The 20032-nt window shown below is 35.8% G+C and overlaps 1 protein-coding gene across 18 annotated transcripts in view; it reads left to right on the top strand.

The window, feature by feature from the left end:
- The window catches only part of LOC574871 (protein scribble homolog), a 121056-nt gene that overhangs the window by 88779 nt on the left and 12245 nt on the right, over window positions 1-20032 (top strand). For 7 of the 18 annotated variants that reach the window (XM_030974591.1, XM_030974594.1, XM_030974597.1 and 4 more), the window contains 7 exons: window positions 1951-2199; window positions 3801-3857; window positions 6092-6103; window positions 8508-8564; window positions 10361-10588; window positions 11798-11875; window positions 17248-18960. In XM_030974591.1, coding sequence (XP_030830451.1) covers window positions 1951-2199; window positions 3801-3857; window positions 6092-6103; window positions 8508-8564; window positions 10361-10588; window positions 11798-11875; window positions 17248-18960 — 2394 coding nt within the window. Of the gene's footprint in view, window positions 1-1950; window positions 2200-3800; window positions 3858-6091; window positions 6104-8507; window positions 8565-10360; window positions 10589-11797; window positions 11876-13628; window positions 13746-17247; window positions 18961-20032 lie in introns of all 18 variants that reach the window. The other 11 variants (XM_030974601.1, XM_030974600.1, XM_030974592.1 and 8 more) reach the window with 10 other exon arrangements.

Here is a 20032-nt window from a genome sequence, read left to right as displayed (position 1 = left end):
AAGAAGACATCTTTCATTCCGTCCCAATATCTATTTAGCATAATCAAGCCCAATGTTGGAAGATGAATACAATTATGGACACTGTCACTTTATCATAAACACTTATTAGATATTATTGCCTTTCTGTGTATAATGGAATTTTTTTTGTAGATGAAGAAGTAACACAAAGAATCCTAGGATGAATTGTATTGGTTTGGCTTAATTTTTCTTTAGTAATCGGTCTTACGTCAGTAGATATCTGGGAAATATGTGAGAAAAGTCCTCATCTTTTTTCAACCATGACTTGCCGACCATTGATATTCTCTTTCTATATCATTGTTTATAGTAATCAAACGTCTACTTGATAACAGTATGTTTATTTACTTTACAGATTTGTAATGATATGATTCAAAAGAGTAAATGTCATTTTGGTTAAGTTTCTTCATTATCATTACATCAAACACTTCTCATTCGTACATTATCCAAAACTTAGAGTAGCATCACTAGAATTCATTGATCAGGGTATGACCTTTGACCTTCAGAATCCTTCATATTCATTGATTAATCATCCAAAGGCCATTGATGTCCATGACCCTACTTCATTGTCATGACGATACATTTCAACCCAACCATTTCAGTACCTTTAGTGAATGGGCATCTTGGATATTATGTGCTTGTTGCACTTGATGCTTCGAAAGAAACAATTTTTTTCCTCTCCTGTTTTTTGTGCTTAAATTAAATTGAATTTAATTTCCAACTATTGCCTGATTAGAAATGGCTGAGATATCTTGCAGGAAATTTGAATCGCTTATAAGGAGAGAAACTAGGATTTGAAGCAATTAGAGCATGACAAGGCAGACATTTTACTGGCTTCTTCTTGCATGTTAAACACTGTTAAAGATTGTATTCATGATTTTTATCGACTTCCTTCTCTTCACATGGTATTTTCAAGTGGTTTGTGTTGACTAAAATCATATTTGGAAAATTCAAATTGTCCAAGTTGTCTTGTTTGAAATCTGAACGAGCTTTGGTTTCCTGAATTTAGATGATCTATTATTTGTCTGAAATGTGAAAAAAAACTATCAATACTTTGTCAACACAACCCAAATTGAAATAAACAGCTTAAATTTAATTTGTTTCTTCATCTATTTCATATTTTATTTATCAATCTTATTTTTTGTTCTCTTTTTGATTTTCTCCTCTTCTTTGTTTATTTGTTTTGTTGTGGTCTTTTCTTATCCTTCCTGTTTCTTTTTGTCTTTGTTTGAATGTATTTGTTTATTATACTGACTTATTTCCTCTTTCCTATCCTCTTTTCCCTATAATAATTTCAAATATTCTGATACATCACACTTATTCCTTCCTTTTACTTCTCTCAACTTCTCGTTTATGTCCTTATAATTTTTCATATCACTCACCATTATGAACCTCTTATATTGTGTCCCTCTCACAATAATACCCTTCTATATTTGAACTTTTTCTGATCCTAACATTCCGTCTCTTCCCCTTCATAAACCAATGATATTTGCCTTTTATCTCTCTTTATCTGCACACTCTTTACACCACTCGGCTTCTCCTTACATCTCTCAACTTCTTCCTTGATTTTCACTGTTCCCTTTTCAAAATTTTGCTTCTCCTACATCCATCTCTTACCCCACCCAACCACAACCTGACCTCTCTAAATCTACTCTTGAAACCTCTCCTCTCATCCTCTGTTCCTTCCTCTATCACTGTTCTGCTTTGCTTTCATCAATTTGCATTCCTCCCGCCCCACCCTAAATATTCAATCTGCTTTTCAAACCTCCTCTTCTCTTTGTTTGTCCCCCCTCCACCTCCATCTCCATTTCCATCCTTCCTGCAACATCTATGATTCTGTCTTCTGTACCACCACCACCACCACCACCACCACCTTTACCACCATCACCACCACCTCTACCACCACCACTACCACCACCACACCACTACCACCAGGTGAACAGCCAGAGCATGTTAGGTTCCCGGCACCGAGAGGCTGTCATGGCCCTCCGGGGATGCGGAGACATGCTCGGCATCCTTGTATGTGATGGCTTTGACCCCAGTGAGGTAGATTACTGGCAGTCCAGGCCGGGATGCGCTGGCAACCCCCTCTCTCAGGTGGACCTCAGCAAGAGGAACAGCCAGGAGAGCATCTCCTCCATCGACAGGGACATGACCACCGAGGAACTCAATCGATTAAACCAGGTAAGAGCCTCATCGTGCACGCCCTCATCTAAGGATTGTAGATATCGAGGGTTCAGTGACACAAAGACGTAACTCCATATTTTGCCAAAATGAGTATTTGATATCATAATGTTCAGAAAAATGTGGGCTTTCCAGAAAACACAAAGACTTAACTCCACCCAACCACCCCATTGAAGTCAATGGCTAGTGACACATAAACCACTTTTCCTCAAAATGGCCAAAATGGAGTTACGTCTTTGCGTGACTGACCCCTCGATATGTTTTGTTGGTTTGTCCATTGATCATCACTCATGTGATAATTCCATAATCGCAAAGGCTTTCAAGAAATCACGTCTTAGGTAGTTTCAATACCGATTGTGTTGCCTACATAAATCATGTCAGGATTATGTACTTGTAGTGGATGCCATTGTATCGTTTGCAAAATTCATAAGATGATGGCTCAAGGTTTTTGAAAAATTGCCTGAGGTTGATTTGTTGAAAGTCTTTGAAATCAATTTTAACGGATAATAATGATGATGATTATATATTTTGATTGTGATGTGTAGTTTGAGGAATAGTGTGGGAATTTTAACCGAACCTACATGTATGGAGCACATTGTCTTTTATTTGAAGATGCACTGATAACACTTCATGTTTAACATGTTTTCTATCAATTAGCATTCATTGTCAATGAAGGAAATGCTTCTAAGGCGTAAAATTACAGTTCTTCTTTGCCTTCATCTAAGGAAGATGTTAAGTAATCAGTTGCCTAAAAACCAATGAAATGAAAAATAAATAAATTAATAGAGTTGCATGAACACTAGTTATAGTGAAAAGAGGACAAGATTGTTTGTGGAAAAATGTGTAGGTTAAGGAAAATTGTTTGAGTTTGTAGAGGCACCCTTTTATGTTTTCTTTTGTACTGTTTGCTTGAACCGTCTTTTAAAAAGAACAGACGGAAAGAAAAATATTAGGCACTCTTATTTACAAATAACATGTATTTTTGACTAGATTTTCAAAGAGCTAACCATGATCTAAATTAGTTGTAAATTATTTGAATGAGTTTAGTTTATAGTGCTAAATATTCAAATACTAAATAATAGAGAATGAATGTTTTGGAAATAAAGTTCACAGTAGTATACATGTATTTGGTACACTTGGGACGACAGAAGCAAGTCTTATGTTTATTTAAATTATAATTAAAAAAAACTATAGAAAGACTTGAAGGTTGAAAGAAAATGTAACAAAAATGTTTGCAAGTGACATTGTCAAAGTATTGATCTGCCCCATAGAAGGATGCTACAGCACGTTGATAACGGCCGAAAACGGACGGGCGGTTGAGTGAGTAAAAGGAGGGGTGGTTTTGGGCGGTTTAGTTGCTAAAGGGTTTTAAAGCAATGTCCAGATGATACTTGTCTCTGCTCAATTCTCTCTGACACGTTTAAGACTTCTTGTGAATGCGAGGTGCAGGCAGTGCCAGAAATCTTTTCCCTCTAGAGCGATAACAAGATTAACACCTCTTTTTCTTTTCTCCTGGCATGTTTTCACCCTTTTTCTTTCCCTTCCTCTCCTCTCCTCTCCTCCCGTCTGCGTTCTATCTTCTTCCTCCACTGGGGGTCTAGGACGCTGAATTTCAGTTAGAAGCCCAGGAATTTGAAGAAGAAGAATTAGCTAAACTGGTGAGCCCTATGCCATTCCAATATAACCTTCACCCGGTACAGGGTGTGTCAAGAAAGAAATGTATCCCACATCAAAGATGAACTTACTGCCATTTTTGAACCATTTTCAAGACAATCAAACTTATAGATGCATGACCCTAGTAATTAAAATGTGATATCATAGATACAATTCATTTTATGCTTTCAGATGATATCCTTTTAATGTGAAAAAGTATAGTATTTCCACACTAAATCTTTGAAGCTGGGGTACTTTTTTTGAGCACCCTGTATAATATCTATCCACACGCTACTACTAGAAAATCCCTGATACATTGTCAACTGGTGTGTTTGTCTACTTGTATATTTGTGGCATATTGTTAGAAAAAAAGAATACAAATTGTCTTTCCTCAACGTGATAAAATGCATAACATAGAAGGCTTTGCTACACATGTACAGTGTGTCTTTAAAAAAAAAAGAGATCATGTTTCTGGCTTGTAGAGTTGCAGTGCCCATTCATCCGATCATTATGCATCTCAGCATAGTATGGGTGTTGTTTTAGTGTAAAGTCTGTGGGCTGCGTTATAAAGATTTGTGATTGGTTGATCCAGATTGGTCGCAAGTCCCCAAATCAATCGTAAACTTATAGACTATTTTACTGTAGTACAAAGTTGTGATTGATTTCAAGTATCAGTCTATATGAGTGAGTAGCAACCGTTTGGAAGATGGGACGTGGTAGGGTACTTGGCCAAAAAGAGAAAAAAAAAGGAAAGAAGAAAAAGACAATGATGACATTTAAGATTAGGATATCAAATGAGATGAAGAGAGAGAAATATGATATCTCTTACTTTCTGAAGTCACTTTTATGTGATATTTTGTTTAATAGGCTGCAAAATAGATCTTATGTTCTTGTATAGTAAGTCACATTGTACTGTTTATCATACCATGTTGAATTTAGTGAGTGCATGGATGTTATATACCCACAATGTTTCACACAGATGTACTATTTTATCCTGCAATTCTTGAAAGTGTTTATGCATCTCTTTCTTGAGTAATTGTACGCATGAATTATTGCATGTCTTTGACAAAAAAGTGAGAGATAAAATGACATTTGATGCATTCTGTCTTTTGAGCAGCATTTGGAGCATGAGCATTTGTGCACCCTGTACAGAGAAAACTGACTGCTTTATGTACAGTTCCATGGTGTTCCCTACACTTCATACAGTTAACGACTAAATTATTCATACATACCCTTGCCAAATTTTAAATATTTTTTAAGTGTGTTAAAAAATGAGTTGTTCCAATTGATGTTTCTTGAGAATATGACATATTAAATCTGAAATCTATTCAACAAAGGGACTGACTAAACCACTCCACTTTTCGTTCTTGAGTTACCCAAAACACAAAAACATCAAATTAACAAGGCGTATGAATAATTCATTCGTTAGCTGTATGTTCCATTCCAACACTAGATGATGTGTGGGCTGTCACATGTTCCCTACATTTCATATGTTCCATTCCAACATGAGGCATAATGTGTGCAGCTTTTCATGTCAATTTTCCTTCATAGGATGGCTTTAACGTGTACATATACAATTACCGGTACAGGCAGAAGTTTATGTATGCCTGTGTATATTGTATTTGTATAAATGTGCATTTCCTTTTGGGCAATAGAGTTCAATTTGATTGGCTATTTTTTTAAAGACAGTAACTCAGAAGAAACATTATTCAAGGATCTGAGACTTTTTCACTTTGTGCTTGGAGGGTCTGACAGATTCCATATTTGCTTAAACCAAAACATTATTAATTAATTTTAATTGTTCACTAGAAGATGACTCATATTAGTATCCCTTTCATTTTTGTCTGTGGAAAGTATGGCCAACCATGAATTCATTTCATCCACGCACACCGACAAAAATTAAAAATGGTCATCTATTCTATCTAAAGTATTTTATAAGATTTGAATTTGATAGGGTATTGATCAGATTATTGCAGGTATAAATTTAACAAGGTGCAAGAAGTTTTGTTAAAGAAAAACCAATAGAGTTTCAGAAAGAAAAAAAAATCATTGTCTGTAGCATTTCCGCAAAGTCAGCCAACAATGCATTCCCATTCTCCCCTCCCCCTCCTCCATGTTGTGTGTAACCCTTCCTTTCCTCCTCCCCATAGCATCTTAGTGTGTTAGCATTCATTTATATTCATTTTATTTATATCTTGATGTCCGTTTTATTTTCATTTTACATCCCTCACCACTGTAGGACGGGAGAGAGGTAATACACGATCAAAGCACATAGATTAGCTTGGATTTACATTGTCATGTTATTCACTGGTTAATTATTTTGTTTTACTAAAACCATTCTATTCATTGCTCATACAGTGTACATCAAAGTTTTAACACTTAAACTCCCTTATTTTAACAGTATATTTTCATTATCAAATACATATATATATTGATTACGTAAATGTATTCATAATACATGCGTCAGAATCATGCGAATTATGCAAATTTAAAGATATGATTTTTATATATTTACGTGAACAAATATAAACCGTGATAAAATATTAGTTAAAAGATATTAAGTAAATGCTCAGCCAAGTTTAAAACTTTTTTTTTTTGGGGGGGGGGGGGTAAGAGCTTGTTTGTAAGAGTATAAAATATAATTGAAATACATGCAAAGCTTATGTTTGTAGAAGTGGCACCAAAAAGCACACACACGTAGATCAGCTTAGATCATTATTGTGATGTCATTTTAAACTACTGGGTAGTTGAATTATGTTTTCTGCTGAAACCATGATAAACATATGGATCATACACCAAATGTTCTTCACGTGTACAATAGTGCAATATTCTGTGCAAGTAATATCTTTGAAAAATATCACTAAAAAAACAGAACATATACTGTCTTCTCACCGATCTTTTTGTTTAGTCATAAGAGTACACAAGTAGAAATATTTTTGAAGTTTCTTACTCTTGTAGAAATGGCACATTGCACATCTGTAGGCCAGTAAGGATAAATATTGATTATTTAATTCAGAACAATTAGTATTCTGTGTTACAATCATTCCATTAACATTAATCGTCTGTTGAGAGCATGAAGGGCATTACATGCAGCTCACATCATTTTACGCAGGATGAACTTCTTACTGGCTCAAATGACAAAATAATCAAAACACTTTTTCTGACCCTACAGTATGAAATAGCATTTCAGATGAAAACACATTTCATCGCTCATTTGGGAGTCTCTAATTCTTGGTGAAAATATACTGGGAGGGATAAAAAGAGAGAGAAAAAAAGGGGTAACCCTCGTAAGGAACTATCATTGTGATTTAATACCAGTGCTATTCCTGCATTGCATAACCAAGTCAAAATTGTCATATATTCTGCAAACTCTGAAAATCGATTGATATCGTGAGGTTATGCCAAATGTACATTAATCAACTGTATATTCTATTTTTCACTTTATAAATTTGCCAGCAAATCATTTGCAATCATATTTATTACAAAACAATGGTAAGTGAAAGTTCATTGTGTGCATTAAATTAATTTCTGAAGTTAATAAGGACACCCATTTCACACTCTGTGTGATATTCATGATAATATCAATTTCCAAAGTCAAAATCTCTCAAGTTGATCCTCGTAACTGTCATGCATATTCATGATGCCACCTGCACCTGATATAATTTACATAATTCTCATGCATATTCATATTTGTATACACAAGTTCCAATTTGATTTCCTTCCATCTACATGCACCATCAAACATACATACATGTACATGTACTCTTGCATATATTCATTCTACAAACTGATAGTATGAAAACAGCCTCTAATGAATATCCATAACTTTTTATTTGTTTATTTATTTATTTATTTTGTTGGTTTGTTATGATTTCACTTTGACGTTGTTTTGTGATTGGTTTATTATTTGACCACACCCATTCCTTATTGTTATTCACTCTCTTCTCATGCTTCATTATTTTTTTCTCACTACTCTTTCCAAACAACTACCAGTATTTCCAATCACAACCTATATATTTCACTATTTTTTGGAGCACTCACTGTGTATAATTATATTTTTACTGTCACATTTCATCTTTGTTGACACAAAGAAAAAAAGGAAAACAAATTGTTCACTATTTTAACAGTTGTATGGTATTATGGTTATTGAGTATACTGTAAGTACAATTAATACACTATGTCAGGTGACTAATGGTTGATATTTAGATAATGGTAATTTTTCATATCTTGTGAAAGTGGGAAGTTTTCATAATGATGAATATAGGTAAATGGAAAAGAAATGGCCCATGGTGAAGATGAGAAATAAATCCATGGAGATCAGAATAAAGAAAGAGGGGAAGAATGGATCAATTGATAAATTAAATTAGAAATGAAAGAAAGAAATGGAAGGAAGAGAGTTAAGAATATATATGAGAAAAAGTTGTTGTGTGTATTGTAATAATATCATTGTGCTACTTTGTTTTCTCCACGTGTGTGTTGAATGTTGATACACTTTAGTATATTTGTTGTTTTCTGTCTAACCAAGTGACCTACCAATATCCATATTTCTACGACCTTATTTTAATTATCTCTTTCTTGTTTGTTTCTTCTATTTTTGCCCTTTCCCCGATCCCCCTTATATTTTTCTTCTTCTGTATTGAAATTGATATTATTAGGAAGAGATGAGGAGACAACGAGAGGAAGAAACAAGAAGATTAACAGAGGAAAACGAGGTAAGAAATCAGTCGTCAGCAAATCTTTTCAAAGCAAGTGTAGTGATAAATACGGTAGTACCGATTAAAATGTTTTTGCTATCCATTGCAGAATTACTTGGTAAGAAGAAGACTGGCGGAAGACCTTAAAAATATAAGTCATATAGCTATTATATAATTAAAAGTTCTCGAACATTTACATTGCATTACATTAAAAGATATTTATGGAAAACGTACAAATTGCTGTATGTTTTCATGTTACATGTATGTGCCTGTATTCATAGCCTGTGTACTAACACACTACTGAGCATGTGTATTCCAGTGGAGCTCATTGTTTATGCACAGTAGCATATACATGCCATCTATCATATTTTCATTGTTGAGAAGTGGGTTTTAAATGAAGTTTTATTTATTCATATAAAAAAGGGGATTGAATGCAATGCTGATGTTTTGTTATTTATTTCATGACAACTCAATTTTTTTTTGGTGCATTTATATGGAATTCTATAGGGGAGTAACTAACATCATATATTATATTTCATTGAAGAATGAATTTTTGATATGCCATCATCCATATTTCATATGTAATACACCCATGTCTATAACCCAATTGAACCGCATACATGTATATCTCCTTTTGAATCCCTCGATATAATTGAGAAAAAAAATGACAGTTTGAGAAATTATTCATGAATAAATTGGGTTGGACTATCACTTAATTTTAATGATGATTAAGAGAATTATTTATATGATGCATATCGTTTTAATGGATTTATTAATTAAATGTATAAGTTTGGGTTTAATGGGTTTATCTTGGAATGTATAAGAGTAATTTGACACAGACCCAATTCACACTTGCCAAATGAGAGCACTTGTATCTTGATTGTCCCTCATGAGAGCAATCTCTCTATAAAGTAAGGAAACACTACCGCGTCAGGGTGCCTTCTGCTGGTCCACCTCTAGTAGGTAGTCTTGCGGAATAGCAGCAGAAAGCCCATCTTGAGTTGTGATGACGGAACTGCATCTCAAGAGAAACTAGGCCTTTGTTTCAAACAGGCACAATTTATTTCCAGAACACAAAAATTTAGCTCAATACCAAATCAACACTGTGATAATGCTCTTTGATGCTTTAACTTTGCCACAGCGAGATAAAGTACATTTTGTATTTCAATTTGAAGTTCGGTTTGAAGTGAAATGATTTGCAGCAAAGTTTGAACGCAGCAAAGTGTGGAGGGAAAGTTTGAAGGTACAGTAACCATCACACTGGAATGACAGTTGTGATTACTCAAGTGTGAATCGGGTCCTGGTCTTTGTGGAAGTCATGCACAATTATGATCACCATGCCAGTGTGATACACCATGCAATCTGCTTTTGATTATTGAAAACAATCCAAAAGTCGGTCAGTTTGATACTATCAATTGACACCTCCTAAGGTTCCCCTTTCAGACCGATGAAACTAACACCAGACCAACAGCAGACTGGACAAATATTAGATTCCATCCAAAGGTCAAGGATCGGTCAGTTTTGAGTCGGTCAGTTAAGAGTCTGTTTGGCTGTGTGACTAATGTACAGTATACAAGACCTTCATTCGTTTAATGATACTTTTTCGAAGGCATTCATAGAATGTGCAAGCAATTAAAAAGCTGGTCAATACCTTGAATTTAACTTTGAGAAAAATGGACAGATAAAAAATCAAATGAGGGAGTTAAAAAAGCAGATAGCATAAATCACACTAGCAATCACATTGCATGTCGCCTGCTCTCTCTAGATCTTCCTTTCATCTCTCTCCCTCCCCTCCCTTCCCCCGCGGCGATCAGGAAAACTTCCAAAAAATCATAACGAGAAACGTTAGTAGCCGCTCCCCTCCCCTGGTTAGGCAAGAAATGATGCACGCCCAGGAGCAGGAGGTTGAGACCGATGATGACGAGCTGGATGCCCCGTTGCCCCGCCTCAGGAGTCCGTCTGAAGAAGATTTGATAAATGAAGATTTTCAGATGGAAGAAGAGTTGATCCCACTGAGGGTTGACACAGAGATTGAAATCAATGTGAGTTTGAAAAAAAAGATAGCAAAAAAAAAAAAAAAAAAAGAGGAGGAAAAACAGTCTGTTCCATTGAAGACACCATCAGTTTGCTGTGCAGTGCCCTTTCTCCTTTTTAACCCCCTTGTTTTCCAATGATGCTTTTGGTACGGGCTATTTTTCCTTTAACAGATTGACTTTGAAACTTTAACAAACTTTGAGGTTTTTGAAGTGGGAAAACAGTTCCTCAATGCTATTTGACATGAATCTTTAATTGATTTGTATCTTTTTGTTGCTAACCATGAAAATTAATTTTGGTGGCAGGGAAGTTTCCAATGCATTTTGAATACTGCAGTAGAGCTTATATCAAGCTCTTAAGGGGTATATCATAGTATTTATTAGGTGGAGGGGTATGGTCATAACAAGGGTGAAATATAAGAATTTAAATCTTTCCCTGGTGTATTATCGCAACTAATATTCTTTTACATACCCACACATGTTATATGACTAACAACTATTACTCCCTCTCTAACAAACTCATTTTCATATAGTGGAATGGTCTTGTAGAATCTAGATGATAGAAGGCATGTGGACTGACACTCACTCACATCTTTAACACATTTTCAAGCTAAACTATAGTCAGATGTTGTGTTGTATTTTTCTTTTTAGCTCGTCATTTGTTTGATTTGAATAGTTTTGCTATTAACACGCTAGCCTAGAATTTTGAATTATAACAACTTTGTGTATTACAATTTATTTTAATTGTTGGTACATGTTTTTGTATTAACAGGGGAAAAGTAATCCACTGTGTATTATATTTGCATTCTCTTCAAATATAAACATACATATCTTGGAAAGTCCAATCTATCTTGACCCATAGGTTACTAGCCATTTTGAAATTGAGTATATCCGATTATTTTACTCGTACAAAAGCTTGGATCAAACTAAATATCAGGTGATATGATACTTCCAAAGTGTAAGTCTATATTCATAATACGACAATTCGTGGAAAAGCATGTGTATGACACAAGAAATGACAAAATTTCTTGAATTTATGATTAACTTTTATTTATATTCTCCCTTAGCTACGTGAACCAATGTTAACCTGTGATATCTTCTTCTCCCTACTATTACTTCCAATCTACGTCTGATATTGATGTTTCTACTGATCTCTCTGCACGTTTTTTTCTTGCATTCATTTGTCTTGTTTATATTTGCAATGCATTATTATTATAGTCCAAACAGCAGGCTGTAACAACAGAGAATGGAACGGCAGATGATGATGATGATGATCTACCCCTTCCACAAGCAAAGGTGAGATTTTCCGTCCAGTTTTACCCCCCTCAACGCCAAAAGAAAGAAATATAATAGAACATGTATAACAATTGAGAGGAAAATTGAGGTTTTTTCTTCAACTATTCCTGATGTGTAAAAGTAAGATGTAATATGTAACTGATGCATATATAATTCATAAAATGTATATGTATGTGTGCCTAGGTGTAGGTACACATAACTACTTATATGAACATGGATGTATACTTTATCTAATGGACATTGATGATGATGTAATTGAATATACAACCACCAGTGTATGGTGTCCTTTAAGTATTATGTAATTGAGACAGTTTGAAACATGTACAATATGGTACAAATTTTTTCCAATAAATTAACTACTTCAGCCGTTTTATTTGGACTGAAAATGTTAAGCTGTTCATAGAGTTTGCGCTCTGGCAGTCTTTCAAATCATTTAGATATTCCACTGAACTCATTTTAGCTGAATTATCATTTAGCATATCACAACATTAGTTCCATCTTTATTTTATAAGTAAGAATAAGGAAAAGAAAAACAAACACCCAGTGATTATAACAATTATGGGAATTGAACTTACATCAAAGTGAGGTTCAAAATTGTGGAATAACAGAAAGAGTGTTCCTTCCTAAAAATCTGTCTCCCATGACCTTTGCAAATACTTTGCCTTTTATTTCAAGCACATTTCAAATAGCAAATTTTAAGCTACTTTTCTTTATGGCTGCCATATTTTTTCCAGTGTAGAATTTTACATCGTTTGTTTTTCTGCAGATCAAGATATTTCTTTGTTAGAGATAGCACATTTGTTCTTTTCTTCATCCTTTGAAATCAATTTGATTAATTGAACCAAATGTTGGTGAAAGGTGTATTATAATGAACTGACTTGAATTTGGGGTTGGGTTTAGGGTAGCAAATAGCAAATTTGGGCAAAAAGTAGTATTTTGCATAGTGAAATTTTTCATATTTTCATAGTATTTTTGCATGTTCAGTATTATTTTATGCATGAGCAGCTGTTTGAATGAAAATTAGCCATTAGCCATTATTTTGCTCCCATCTCTTTACTTTTTGCTGTGCTGTTAAGTAACTGCGAGACATTATGATATAATCTTACACTTACACATACTTGCTGTATTCTACTATTATTTGCATGGATATTGTTTAATTATAAACAAATGTTTCTTTTTTCTAAACCAGCTGTATTTGCATGAGGCAAATGTTAACTGTTCCCAACAAGACAGCTCTCAAGCTCTGTGCTGTAGATAGCCTTTGAAAGGAGGAAATATACTTTTAATCAAAATGGTAAACACAAAAGTCACCATTCTGGAAAACAGAACAGAAAAAAGAAAATAAGAAAAACGGAACCCTGAAACTGATGAGTACAAAGTAATGAAATTAATCTTTGAAGCAAAATGAAAGTCAAATTAAAAAGAGTCCAATGCAAAACCAATGTCATGACTCATGACCAAAAGCAATCATGTATGATGTAACTTTTGAAGAAATTGAAAAAATCCCCCTTTGCACCATTGATAAGGCCATCCTGCATAATTACTGAGTATAATTCTAAATGAATATATAAATGAATCCTTTGATATCGTATTGTACATAAACTTGACTTATGATATTTCCATGAAATAAGAACAAAAATGTAGTCATGCGTAGAAAATAGTCAAATAGATCGTCCGATTACCCCTTGTCCAACTGCTGAATTGTACCTCCCTAACGACCTCCTCACTTAATTGCCACAAATTTCCAAAGCAGCCAAGGAAAAAGGCACCGCCCCCGGTGGCCCCCCGGCCCCGTGGCCTACGAAACTTGAGTACGAGCAGCACGACCTCCCGTTCCTCAAGCGTTTCGACCCCACCCGGGTCTCCAGAGGTAGAGTACCCCCCACACCCTCCTCTAAAATTGCAGCTTGAGTTCACCCTCCCTACCACCACCGTTTGAATGGCATGGTCCCATGTATTTTGTTTTGTGTGGTGTATTTAAAAAGGCTTGTATCATTAATTCAACGTGGACTGTCTGTTGCATGTGCTTGCACTTGTTTTAGCATTTAACCTTCCGAGTGATGACTATGTACTTGCAAACATTGACCCTGTTAAGAAGTATTTAGTGTTGCTTTCATCTGATAGTTTGACGTTCTTAGCAGTTTTGATGATACAAGATTAATCCTAAAATGTATTTTAAATAATAATTTTTTGTCTTAACAAATATGTGATCCCCTAAAAGGTCTAATTATTAAATTAATTCTAAATAACTTTTAGAACTGTTTAGTTTTATTTCAACAGAAATGTTTGATGTTTCTAGCAACTCTAAAGATAAACATATAAACTCTGTTTTAATATTGTAAGGTCTAGTTTTAAAAGATATGTTTAACATTTGTAGTAGTGCTAATAATAGATATTAAACTCTGTCTTTCAATAGTAAAGTTACAATTTTAACTGATATGTTTGATGTTCCTAGTAGTTTTAAATCAGGATTTATCTAACAATAATGACTGACTTATAGTTTATGAAGTCTATAATAATTATTCATTTTTTCAACAAAGGAAATTACAATGATTTCAAAATACAAATGAAAGTCTAATGTTGATTATTTCACCCATAGTTCCAGTAACAGCGATAGCTATAAAAATATTTAAAAAAATCAGAATTGAAATTACATTTTTTTAAAATGATTTCAGAAACAATATGATGCTAATGATGCAGTAATATACTACATGTTGAAACAGCAGGTTATTCATGATTATACTCACAGTTTTTGGTTTGGTCTTTGCAAACAGGCACATAATTCAGATTAGAAAAACCATGGATTAAATGCTTCCCATTTAATAAATGAAGTAAAATCCTTTGTAATGACAGGGTAACATATTTTCACAGCATTTGTGCAGTTTCAGTTTAATACCGGGATTGGTCAAGCCAAAGAATAGGACACACTTGTGAAGTTGCATGCTGCATTTTGGAATGTTGCAAGAAAACATATATATTCTCTATATTTATTTTCACATCACTCACACTCCATAATTACTTGGTTTGTAGATGGTTATAAGTTTGAGAAAGGGATTTGCATGTTTACATACACACATGTACACTGGGCATCACTATGATGTACTTTGCCTATGACTTTCATGAAAATGCTTGATGATTTAGAGGCTTTATTTCTTCCTGCATACTCTGCTATACATTATTACGTTATTCTCAGTTATTCTTAAGGAGGGCTTGCCACATTTGTATGCCAGCTGTCATTTATTTCATGGTGTAATGATTCACCTTTTTCATTCTCATTCTGAAGTTTGTTCAGTTACAGAGTGAAATACATTTATCCTTTTCTCTAAGCTCATACCCAGTTAGATGATAATCGATGTTCCTTAATCTATCACTCCCTTTAAATAGACAGCTGTTTTTCAATATTGCTTTTACATTCTAATAACAGCCTTGGGTACTTTAGCGCCCGGGCCCCCTACTCCATCTAACGGAGGGATACCATGCATGTTCCCAAAACCTCCGGCTCGTAACAAAAGAAAAAGGTCTACCCGTATTGACTTTACACACCGGACTTTTGCTGAAAGGGGGGTGGGGTGGGGGGTTGCTTGGAACATGCATATGCGTACCCTAAATAACACCGAGTGGGGGGGGGGGGGGGCTTTTGCGTAGCCTCCCAATACAGGTTAGAAGAGCTCTGTTCAATACATGTAGGTCCTAATAATATCCAGATCCTTACCCTTTCAGAAATTTAGGATGGGGGAATTTCCACTCAGAATTGTGAAAATGACCAGGGAAAGTTGTGTGTTTCCCTAACAGTTTTGCCAACAAGCCCAACCTACATGTATACCCTCTGTGTTGGAATTGGATGCCTAGTTACAGAATAATATTAATATGAGTTATTTCTGTTATAATGAACAAAGAAAGAACAGCATTATCTTTTCTGAAATCTGAACCCATGTTCAATCTGGTGACATATATTCTCTTTAAATCATTCATTCCATGGGTTTGCATAATTGCACATTTGATCTTGAGGTAGATTGTAGGTATCCATCCATACACATTCATTCAGTGCCTCATTGCATCATTGCCATGGCTATCTTGAAAAGAGATAATATTGGAAAACAATGCCCATCAGAGAATAAGCAGTATTTGATGTGTTAAAGGAGTATTTTTTGCCACCAGGCTCTTGTTATAGCTTGTTTCCTATATCTGTTACAGTAAAAAAAAAATTAAAAAGACATGACTTAGAATTTGCAGGAATGATCTGTACTTTTGTTCTTTATAATCAATGAGACTTTTCCAGTCTCATTAATTGATTTAAAAAAATATATATATATATTATTATTATTTTTATTATTTATTTTTTGTGAGGGTGTTCTGCACACACATACTTTAAACTGGTTTGAGGCTGTTGATATCACCTTGAATGATCAGCAATATGCCTATCTGTAAGAAAATGTTTGAACAAACTGCATTTGAAGGGATCTACACCGTTATGATCACTGGATTGTCTTCTAAGAGTTAGAAGGGTATTGAATGATTTAAGCCCTTGTACCTTTCTGCAGACGATTTATGATTAACATAACACACTTACGAAATTATTTATGAAATTGAACTTCAGCTGTAAAGTGCCTTATTATGCATCGTACCTTTTATGCACTCATGCAATGTGTATTTGTCCATCAGTGATGGTTTATGTTTTTGCAAGTGTAATTTTTGTGTAATTTTCCACCTTTTTCTTACAATGAAAGTCATTCATATTAAATACCAAAGATAGAAATACACATATCACAGGTAATAAAGTGTAATAGCAAAGTACATGTATTTGTCATCAAAGTGTTTAGCCCTAGATATTGAGAACTTAGGGGCAAATATACTTTTAGTACTTTGAAGAACTCATGTGAAAAGTCCTAAGTGATATTAAAGCAGGTTGATGAGAATCTGTCTTTCCATTTTTGATATCTCTAAACATGGACAGCTTCAGAGCGAAATGTTGGGTGTTGTATTTTGAAATTGTCTGATACTGAATTGAAATTTCTATAAACCATTTGTATCTCAGTACTTTTAACTTAAGATTTTCAAATAATATTGTCATACCTTTTAATACAGTATCCATATTAGAGTCACCAGTTCCCATGTTCTCCTTTTTATTGACTATCACTAATACATTTCATGGACTAATTGCTCTCTCCCATTCCTTCCCTTTCTTCATTCCTCTATGGCTTTGTTTTTTCTTCCATTTTCCCTGGTCAACATCTAACTCTTCGCCCTAAAATGTAAACAACTACTTATAAAAACATATATCCTATGGGATGTATCATGAACAAATCTCCATTGTTCATCAATATTGGTGTGGCGTTTATACGGTACTCTCTGCAACTATGGTAAAACTATAGATGGAGCCCAGTACTTATGCAACAAGTGGCTTTCGAATTTCCCAATCACTAACAGAGGGTGTAAGCTGTAGTCCTCACGTAACAGAACGTACTGACGACCCTTCATCTGTAGAAATTTTTGCTCCAGATCCATTTGGGGAAAAGTTGCATCAAGAGGGGAAGAAGGAGGAAAGCGTTACCCCTCTAGAGATAGGAGGAAACCCACACCCTTCCTATCACAATCCTGGGCCTTCTCATGAAAATCCTAGACATCGTAATCCCAGTGGACACAACCCTGGTACCCCTGAGCACTGCCCTGAAACCGTAGAGCATAATCCGCATAATCCAGGTGGGCACAATCCGGGATATCCCCTGCAAGGGGCATGTTCTTTTACAGGAAGAGAAAATCCTCATCCGCAACAGAACCCTTTGTCCCATGAGCAACATAATCCGGTTAGTCCTGAAGAATGCAATCCCGGAAATCCCAGTGGCCACAATCCTGGAAATCCAAGTGGCCACAATCCTGGAAATCCCGGGGGCCACAATCCCGGAAATCCCAGTGGCCACAATCCCGCTGGCCACAATCCTGGTAATCCCAGTGGCCACAATCCCAGTGGCCACAATCCCAGTGGCCATAATCCTGGAAATCCAAGCGGCCACAATCCTGGAAATCCCGGGGGCCACAATCCTGGAGATCCAAGTGGCCACAATCCTGGAAATCCCAGTGGCCACAATCCTGGTAATCTCAGTGGTCACAATCCTGGAAATCCCGGGGGCCACAATCCCGGAAATCCAATTGGCCACAATCCTGGGAATCCCAGTGGCCACAATCTCGGAAATCCCAGTGGCCACAATCCTGGAAATCCCAAAGATCACAACATTGACAATCCAATTGGCCACAATCCTGGGAATCCCAGTGGCCACAATCCTGGAAATCCCAGTGGCCACAATCCTGGGAACCCCAAAGTCAGCAATCCTGGAAGCCCAAAAGACCACAATCCGGGAAACCCTAAAGACCACAATCCGGGAAACCCTAAAGACCACAATCCTGGGAATCCCATAGAACCCCATCCAAAGGAAGAGGGGGCACAAGCAAGTTCCAATCCTCACTCACAGGGTATTCAACCAAATCCTTCTCCATCAGACAATCCTTCAAGTCCTCATCGTGTGACATCCCCAGAGCCCTCTGACAAGCCCAACCCATTCCGAAATCCTGCTGCAAAGCCTAATCCTTTCAAGGAAACTACAAGTCCTGTCACTTATACAGACATAAGGCCTAAACACAAAGTTATTATTTCACCAATTAAAAGTCCAGTTACTCCTCCAAAGCCGAAACACTACCCAGACATTCCTCCTAAGAGCCAACCACTTTCACCAAAGTTCCAACCACTTTCACCAAAATCCCCTAGTGAAGACCCTTCTTCTTCAGATGATGAAGAAATAGCAAGAGCTAAAGCACTTTTAGAAGCTCGATCGGAAGTCCTAAAATTTAACAGGATTAAGGGTCGCGACACAAGCCGCTTCCAGTCCAATCCATTCTTTCAACAACAACAGCAGCAACAAAAGCCGGCTGCACCTGAAGTGAAGACAAAAACCCTGACCCAGCTGCTGTCTTCTCAGAAGGTTGTATCAAAGGCCAAGTCTGTACAGAAAGTTGTGTCGCCTCCACCACCTGTCTCGAGCTCACCGCCTTCCTTCAGCCCTGTAAAGTCTCCCCTCTCACCAGAGCCTGAGGTATCCTATTTTAGTCCAAAGAACAGTATTGGCATCGTCAGTGTCTCTTTCTCTTGTCTCACCAGCATCATGCCTGTCCTCTCTGTGCAACCCTTCATTCAGACTCTTATATTATCATCCTCCGTATTTGCTTGCCTTAATATGATCATCCAGAGTGTTGTAGCTGTCGTGCTGTAGCCACAAGTCCAACCAGTATTTCAGGTCTACCACATCTTCAGTTCACCCGTACACAGATGTCATTTGATTTCATCTTTCTGTAGAACCACATAGTTTGTTCAAGAATCATATGATTTCTTTTCCTTCTACCTAGCAGTGATGTGTAAATGTAATTGATTTGATTTTTTTACCTTGTGAACAACACCTACTCCTTTCTGAGTATGCTCAATTATTTCTATTTTCTGTTCTCGTGGATAACCAGCTTGCCTGAATGTAAAATCTTAAAATAAGGGGAAACATCAATATTACTTACACTGAATGTGATTTTACAAAGATAATTACAAATATTATGAAATTACACAAACTTTCCTTGGCACAAATCACTTTGTATTTTCTATTCTGAATTCTGCCTTTGGCCATTGGTTCCACGAAAACACTTTCTTTTTTCATTTTCATTTGGATATGATTCTACAATTATCTGTAATATCGTCTTTGTGGAGCCAGGAGGGCATTAACGCTGTCTAAAATGATACGACTAGATGCCCTTCTGGCTCCAAACAGATGACATTATCTTGAGTGAATATCAGTATTAAGCCTATTATTTGATGGCACATTATGTTATATCTGTACTTGGAGCACACTCTTTCCTGTAGTTCTACCCCTTCACCTCCCATATGTAGTATCCTTCTAAATAATATCGGCACACTGTCTTTGATTTGACATCTTTCTGTATTACAATAGCTTGCACTCGATGTATTTATTTTAATGTACCAGACATGGGGGGTGTTTCACAAAGATTCTAAGTTGAACTTATCTCTAAGTTGGACTTAAAAATTATGGAAAGCCATTAGCATCTTTGAAAATATTTTGTAAAAGTTATTTTGAAAGGCATAAAATGTTGATTCAAATCATTCAT

The sequence above is a fragment of the Strongylocentrotus purpuratus genome, unplaced genomic scaffold (assembly GCF_000002235.5).
Source record: "Strongylocentrotus purpuratus isolate Spur 01 unplaced genomic scaffold, Spur_5.0 spur5_scaffold_7, whole genome shotgun sequence".
Lineage (NCBI taxonomy): Eukaryota > Metazoa > Echinodermata > Echinoidea > Camarodonta > Strongylocentrotidae > Strongylocentrotus > Strongylocentrotus purpuratus.
The sequence above is the reverse complement of the archived record's forward strand: the minus strand, read 5'-3'. Positions and strand labels throughout refer to the sequence as shown.